This window comes from Temnothorax longispinosus, unplaced genomic scaffold, assembly GCF_030848805.1.
Source record: "Temnothorax longispinosus isolate EJ_2023e unplaced genomic scaffold, Tlon_JGU_v1 HiC_scaffold_328, whole genome shotgun sequence".
In the NCBI taxonomy this organism is placed as follows: Eukaryota; Metazoa; Arthropoda; class Insecta; order Hymenoptera; family Formicidae; genus Temnothorax; species Temnothorax longispinosus.
The window spans coordinates 1-7,595 of NW_027270152.1; the positions used below are offsets into that span (position 1 = coordinate 1).

Genomic DNA, 7,595 nt, shown 5'->3' on the forward strand with positions numbered 1-7,595 from the left:
TTTAGATTAAATTATTTACCAATTTAACCCAATAATATAGATAAACAATCGTTTATCGTGTTTTAGGTTATGTGTACATTTATTATAGATAAGGTACTTATTTATATACTTTGGTTAAAGTATGTATGTAATATGATAGAGATTGCAATTGGATTATTTTAGATTAAATTATTTACCAAATAATATAGATAAACAATCGTTTATCTATATCGTGTTTTAGGTTATATGTACATTTATAGATAAGGTACTTATCTCGGTACTTATTTATATACTTTGGTTAAATTTGTGTGCACATAATATGATAGATAAATATTCTACTTTTGGATGTACTTATTTCTAATAAAACATTAATTTTATTTGAGTATGGAGATTGCTAAAAAAAAACAAGGGCTCCTAAAGTAGCAATATGCAAATGGAATATCTAATTTCATACATGCAAAACCATTATGCTTTTGCTACAAATAAATTACTGGGAGCGAAAGGAAAAGTAACCCACGATAAGCAATGGCAACATTTAACTGAAAACTAAATTCTATAGAAGGACCATCAAAGACTGTGGATAATTGGAAAAAAGTATGACTTTATATATTACATATATTTCTATTTGACACTTAAAATTTTATTACATATGTTCTTCTAATTTTTCATATAATATTTTCTTGTATCATCACTTTTATATTACATGTTATAGCTTTGGTGTGATCAAAGAAACCAAGCTAGAGCGCGGGCAGCAAAAGGTAAAGCACAAAGACAACTTACTGGAAATATCGGGGAACCAGTTAAGCTTAAAGATTCTGATTTAAAAATATTATCAATTATTGGAGGTGAATCATCTGTGGGTTTACCAGTAAAGGAAGTAGGTCTTGGAGAACAGCCTGAGGTTTGTTGCTTTTTCAAAAGACTATTACAAAAGAAAGTTATAAAATGTTCATATTTTTAATTATTTTTATTTCGTTTATTTCCATAGGATATGGTTGATGCAACATTGATATTAGGATTGACAAATGATCCTGAGGATATTGAAAATACTGATCCACAGGAAATTGAAGAACAAGCTGTTCATGAAGAACAAGCTGTTCGTGAAGAACAAGCTGTTCGTGAAGAACAAGCTGTTGTATGTATAATATATTATAGTATGATATACAAATATAATGCTTTTAATTGTTTTATATACAACGCACTGATTTTTACTAAATTAAATGTTTCTTTATGTAGGTAATAGCAACAGCCGACATAACTGGTGATGAAGATGTGACTTTTGTTGAAAATACAAGTTTGCTTAATTTTCCGAAGCAACAGAATATTCATCAAATTAACAGTCCATCCTGTACTTCCAATGCTATTGCAACATCTTCAAAATGTATTAATAATACCTCTACTAGTAGTGCATCCGCAAATATTACAAGGTTAAGGACAAAGTTAGAATCATTAAAAACAAATACGAGTACATCAAATATATCTACTCCAATCATGTCTTGGTAGTAAGTACAAATTTATAATATATCATACATATATTTTAGTATATCTGCATTATTATTATATTTCCTAATTTGTAATATACATATAAAATATTTCTTTTAAATAAAAATTTTTTACTATAGAAAAACGTATGAGATACTCTTCCGTGAAAGAGGCTACAAGTTATTTTCAAAATGTACAAGAGGATCATAACAAATATTTGCAGGTATATATGTATATATATATCATCTTTTTATATATGTTACGCGCACTTATTGCCCTATTGAAAATTATCAAATATAAAATTCTCTTGAAGTGGTTGAAAGTAATATCTATATATTAAATGTAGTAATTATCGAATTTCGCAATTTATACAATAAATGTCAGTAATATAATTTTCTTACTTTTGCAGACAATAAGTGAAAATTTACAACGTATCGCGTCTGCAACGGAAGCACAAAACGAACTTTTAAGAGACTCTATGAACTTACATGATCGTACATTAGATATTTTGTCGGAAACTATTCAAAATCTTACTAAAAGAACTTTATCTTAAAAACAGTAATTTTATCTGTTCTATGTTTAAAAAAAACTTTATGTTGAAAAGAATAACTTTTTATTTGTTCTATGTTCTTACTAAGAAATACTTTATGTTAAAGACTGAGTTTTTATTTATTTTATGTTTGTCTTACTAAAAAGAACTTTATGTTGAAAAGAGTAACTTTTTATTTGTTCTATGTTCTTACTAAGAAATACTTTATGTTAAAGACTGAGTTTTTATTTATTTTATGTTTGTCTTACTGAAAAGAACTTTATGTTGAAAAGAGTAACTTTTTATTTGTTCTATATGTTTGCCTTACTAAGAAATACTTTATGTTGAAAAGAGAGTAACTTTTTATCTATTCTATGTTTGTCTTACTAAAAAGAATTTTATGTTGACAAAAGAGTAGTAACTTTTTGTCTATTCTATGCTCGTCTTATCTTATCTATCTTATTTTACGTTTATACTTATTTTACATGATATAAAAATTGTATTAATAATAAAAGTAATTTTTATAACTTAGACTGTTGATTCTTATTGACGTAAACCAAACTGATTGCGAAGAATTCTTCTTTGAACTCTTCTTGCTTCTGTTAACCTATCATTACAATTCATATCCCCTTCATCAGCTCCATTAATTTCTTCAGCTTGAGCTCTAATACGATTACATATTTGAAGAGCATCTGGAAGTATAGCCCTTTGTTGAGCTGCAGCTTCACCCTCTTCATCAATGTCAATTTCATGATTCATAAGATTATAACGAAAACGTATATTATGTAATACAGCACAAGCTACGATTATGTTTGCTGCCATTCTAGGATCGTAATGTAAAACACGATGACTGAGGAGACATCTCCATACATTCTTTAAAACACCAAACATTCTTTCAACACAATTTCTAGCAGAAGTATGACATTGTGTGTATCGTGCTTCTGCGCTTCCCTCTGGTGCATTTGGGATGGGTGTCATTAGCCAAGGTTCTAAACAGTAACCTGCATCACCTGTAAATTACATAAATATTTATATATATGTCACTAAAATAAGTAAATTAATAATCAGTGATAATAATACTAACCCAACAGCCACGTTGATCGATCTCCAGTATCATATAAGCGTATCATTTCGTTCCTTACAGCGGAATATCTCCATATGAAAGCATCATGCACCGTTCCTGGAAATCTGGCATTTATGTTTAATATTTTTAAATCATGGGAGGCTACCTGTGGTAAAAAATATAAGTATGTATCAATTTAAAAAAAAAAAATTGAATGTAAAAATGACGTGTATTTATAAATATTATCCGTAATATCAACTTACTGCCTGCGCATTAATGGAATAAAAACCCTTATGATTTGCGTACGCTTCTTCATGTTCTTTGGGTCTTACGATAACCACATGTGTACAATCAATACAGCCGATAACACCTTTAAAGTTTCGTTCTTTTTGAAATCTGTAAAAATATATTTTACAAATAGAATATTGGAAAAATTTGCTAATAATAAATTAGATACAAGAAATAGCCAAGTAGTTATATATATTTGCCTTAAATATTTTTTATAAATTTGTTACAATTATTTAGAAAAAATGAAAGCATAATCATAAGTATAAATGGCTGATTTGCTAATTTTAAATTAAAAAAATTACCTTCTTTTTAAAGCTTCTCGCTTTTCCTCTGTTCTTGAGAACTGAATCCATTCATCGGCTAGTATTTCGGTAATACCTACTGCCACTGCACTTTTATTGCGCGACTAACAGCAGGTTGTGAGATTGACACAAGATAGTCATTTCCGATACCCTTCTGATATGAGCCAATGGCAAAAAAACGTAATGCTGCCAAAACCTAAAAGTATTAAAATGTATTTTTAATATCTTTTATTAATTTCTTGCAAGTTTTGACTGCATTACGTTTTTGTATTTTCCTATTAAATATATATATGTATATACATATACATATATAACACAATTCAATGCATATAACACGTGTGTGTGTGGGTGTGTTAAATAAATATGGATTTCAATGAATGTAATTACCTGAGTTGTCACATGTAATCCATTCGTTCGTCTACGTTGAAGAGTAGGTTGAAGAGTATTACATAAGTAATGAACCGCATTTTTAAATAATCGAAAGACTAACAAATTGTTGGTCTGTCAGGCTAAAAGGATCAATAGTATCTTTTAATGTCTTTATTACAATAGAGTTTTCTCTCATTACTTCCTCTTCTTCTAAGAGATCCCTCATCAATGCAGCAAAAGCCATCTTAAAGTCAAAATATATAACCTGTATAATATTATTATTGCAAAAGTTTAACTTATACCAATACAAAATTATCTATATAAATATATATTTGTGTAAATAAAAGTCACGTATGCATAGCCAACAAATAATTACCTTTAATTGTGATTGCGTTATAACCTTCTTCTTCAGTCTTATTACACAAAACGGGCTCGATACGGATCGCGTTATGATGTTTAACGCTGTTCAACAACCGACGTTACCATTGCGTTATGTAACGCAAGCCAAACGCATTAAACTTGCGTTAAAATGGCTTACAGAATATGATTTTCTAGTGGAAAATAGTATAACGCAAACTGTAACGCATATTGCTAACGCCGTTACGTTAAGATGCATTTCGGGAATTCGAAATCGTAAAGCATACGTTACGAGCCATATAACGCATGCGTTATAACTATAACGCATGCGTTAAACAGTTACAGAATAGGGCTGCAGGGGACGAAATTATGCGCGGGGATGGCATTTGGGCACTTTACCCTATAAATTCTTTCTTGAATTTAAACTTCATTTGGATCATCTACATTTTCGTCAGGTGGTACTATCGGTTGAAATATTTTTCTTTTTTGAGCTTGCCTGGAAAATTAGACAATTTTGATAAATATTAAAAAATAAAATAACTAGTATATAAAGTAAACACCTCTAGAACAATACTATAACAACCTAAAATGTTACGATTTTTTCTAGAGGATAAAAAATTATTTATACAAACACAAAGATTGCAAATACCTTTAATAAACAGTTGAAATAGTTAAAATATAAGAATTTTTCCTTTAAACTCGATTTCCCGTAAAAAAGGTAGTTATAATATTTACTGTTATAATATTTACAGAGTACAAAGTGTTGTTCATAATTACGTACGTTTTAGCACGAAGCAATCTTGTCCTTGAACTATCAAGCCATCTTTTAATGCTATGTTTGATATTTTTCTCGCTAACATCAGGAAATTGTAGTTTTACACCATCTACATACATGAAAATAATAATTGTTATAAATACAAACGTTGTAACATTTATAGTGATACTAGTAGCACAAACCAACCAGTGATGAATACCTATAATAAACGAAATCTGCAAAAAGGATAAAAAACACTATATTTTATTACTTTTACAATAGTGTAATTCTCAAGTTTTAAAAACTAAAAGATATAATTATTATTTTATTGCATTAAAAACTTAAAAACCTTATATATTTAAGAAAATACAATAATGATCTATTCAATCACTTGGTTGATTTAAGCTATTATTCATTTAGGTATTATAAAGCTTGCTTTATCTGACTTAGATAGAACTTACGATAAACGCAACTGCATAAAGCAAGATCAGAAAAAATTTTCTTATGTTTTTGTCCATAAAAGCTGTAGTTCGAGGCTGCAGAATTTGTTATTATGTTGGATAAAATATTGTAAATTAAGTCGTGAGACGTATTACCACCTTTGCTTTTCATGTATAATACCTACAAAATTAATAAATTTTATAGAACATATATATATATATATATATGTTAGTAAAAAATTACCACGTTATTAAAAAATTTTCGTTCCATCTTCAATTTTTCTTCAACTGCAGCAAAGGTTTTATTTTCATCATTGATAGGGAAATATTTTGTCATTGTTTCTATCACAGCAGCATCAATTACATTATGTCCATGCTTAATACCATTCTTTTCCATCAAACCCATTTTTGCTATCATGATATCTTGCTTCTTTGATAAACCATTCATTATAGTCAACATTTTTTTTGCATACCTATAATAATAAATTAACTGTTATATTGCTAATCTTAATATAATAAATGTTTAATTACACACGGAAAGAAATATAATTTGTTGAGACAGCAAAAAATTTGGTTAAATTAACCATAAAACATTTCTTATATTTTAGACAACCTATTTCTTGATCACACCATATATGTAATAATTAATCGATGAAAGTTATGATAAACGACGGTTTTGACGTCATATATTGATATTATTTTGATTAGGCTGTTATTTTCAATACATACAATTCAACTGTATGCATAATTATGTACAATATAATAGCACACAATTTTCATTTTTATTTTACCTAATTTTTAATCAGATCATACTGATGTATAGACTTACCATATATATTGAATAAAAATTCTTGAGAAGTCGTTGGAGTCTGAATTTCAAAATTGTCAATAATTACTGGTTTTGCATGTTTTTTAGCAGTATTAGCAGTAATACTTTGTTTAACAGTTTTGTCTGTAAGAAATAGATTATATTTTTAACTTGAACGTGAGTATGTGAAGCGTGAGTATAAGAAAAAACATATTTTCAAATAAAAATCTTTTAAAATTATGCAACTAAAAATTTTAAATAAATAAATAGCACATTTTACAAGAGCTATTATAATTATATAAAAATATCTATTTAATAAACGTTTCATAACTCTCCGTCACCCATCTGGGTCTTTAAAAACCCAATCAAAATTTCTTGCATTTCTTCTTAGAGAGTAAAAGGCTTTGTATAAATTAAATTTAATATTTAACTTTAAAACCTACTAAATATTTTAGTAAAGATATTGTGACAAGTAACTCAGAATTTTTTTTGATATTTTGGAAGCCTAGAACACAAAAATAATATAGGGTAGACTTGAAAGTCCCAGTTGGATGACGTTCGTTGCATAAGTAAAAAAATGATAGGTGATGGAAGGTTAATTTCACTTTACTATCTGTTGAAGATGTATTTTGCGATTCTTGCTGTAATTGTGATAAACTATTGGCTGCTTTTTTCTTGTCAATTATGTCTTCGTTAGTGAAATCATCATTACTCAAATCCTCACGTTGTTTGTCCTCATTTACAATAGAGAGGCTTGACGGTACATCTGGGTAAATGCTACTATCTGTTTCATTCTTTGAAAGTTTATTATATTCCCTTGAGTCTTCACTTTCATCGTCAGAAGGAATATTATTCCATTTGCTTTTATTTCTTTTGTTAAAGCGATTATTATCCTCAGTACAAAATTCGTCAGATAATTTTCTTTTCTTTCGAAGAAATCTTGTTCGTTTTAATTTTTCCTGATCACTCATATCAGAAACCTTATCTACGTAAGTTTTTAGTTCACTTACTGCACTGTCTGCAAAAAAAATTGTTTTATAAATAAGTTGTTTTACTTATATATATGGGCAGATCCATTACTTTTCGACCAAAAGTTGCGGGGGTGGGTCACCGATTTTGATGCCGATTTTTTCCTCGAAAGTACACTAGAAAAGGAGATGATCCTGAAAATTTGAGCCCGATTCGATCAAATCCGGCCGCTGGAGAATTTTTTGAATTTTGAAA

The 7,595-nt window shown here is 28.5% G+C and overlaps 2 protein-coding genes across 2 annotated transcripts; one reads left to right on the forward strand and one right to left on the reverse strand.

Annotated features, from left to right (window-relative positions):
* Positions 1-691: 691 nt before the first annotated feature.
* LOC139824325 (uncharacterized) lies at positions 692-1,482 on the forward strand (the record flags this gene model as incomplete). The annotated part of the gene is made up of 3 exons (XM_071796856.1): positions 692-880; positions 968-1,114; positions 1,216-1,482. Coding segments are annotated over 3 exons (603 nt in total), but the record flags the coding sequence as incomplete, so codon positions are not given.
* Positions 1,483-4,601: 3,119 nt separating this feature from the next.
* Positions 4,602-7,382, reverse strand: LOC139824324 (uncharacterized). Its single transcript, XM_071796854.1, has 6 exons — positions 6,982-7,382; positions 6,393-6,515; positions 5,808-6,036; positions 5,585-5,744; positions 5,151-5,253; positions 4,602-4,865 (listed from the first exon to the last, which is right to left on the reverse strand). Exons 3-6 carry the CDS (start codon positions 6,021-6,023, stop codon positions 4,790-4,792), a joined length of 555 nt encoding a protein of 184 aa, XP_071652955.1. The 5' UTR covers positions 6,024-6,036; positions 6,393-6,515; positions 6,982-7,382; the 3' UTR covers positions 4,602-4,789.
* Positions 7,383-7,595: the final 213 nt, after the last annotated feature.

What these genes read in the sequence shown, in the direction of transcription:
- LOC139824324 (XM_071796854.1), bottom strand. Translation starts at nt 6,023, where the DNA reads ATGTTGACTATAATGAATGGTTTATCAAAGAAGCAAGATATCATGATA. An exon ending in TTTATGCAGTTGCGTTTATC is followed by an intron (nt 5,254 to 5,584) that starts GTAAGTTCTATC and finishes TCATGTATGTAG; the next exon opens with ATGGTGTAAAACTACAATTT. An exon ending in AGATTGCTTCGTGCTAAAAC is followed by an intron (nt 4,866 to 5,150) that starts GTACGTAATTAT and finishes CTAATTTTCCAG; the next exon opens with GCAAGCTCAAAAAAGAAAAA.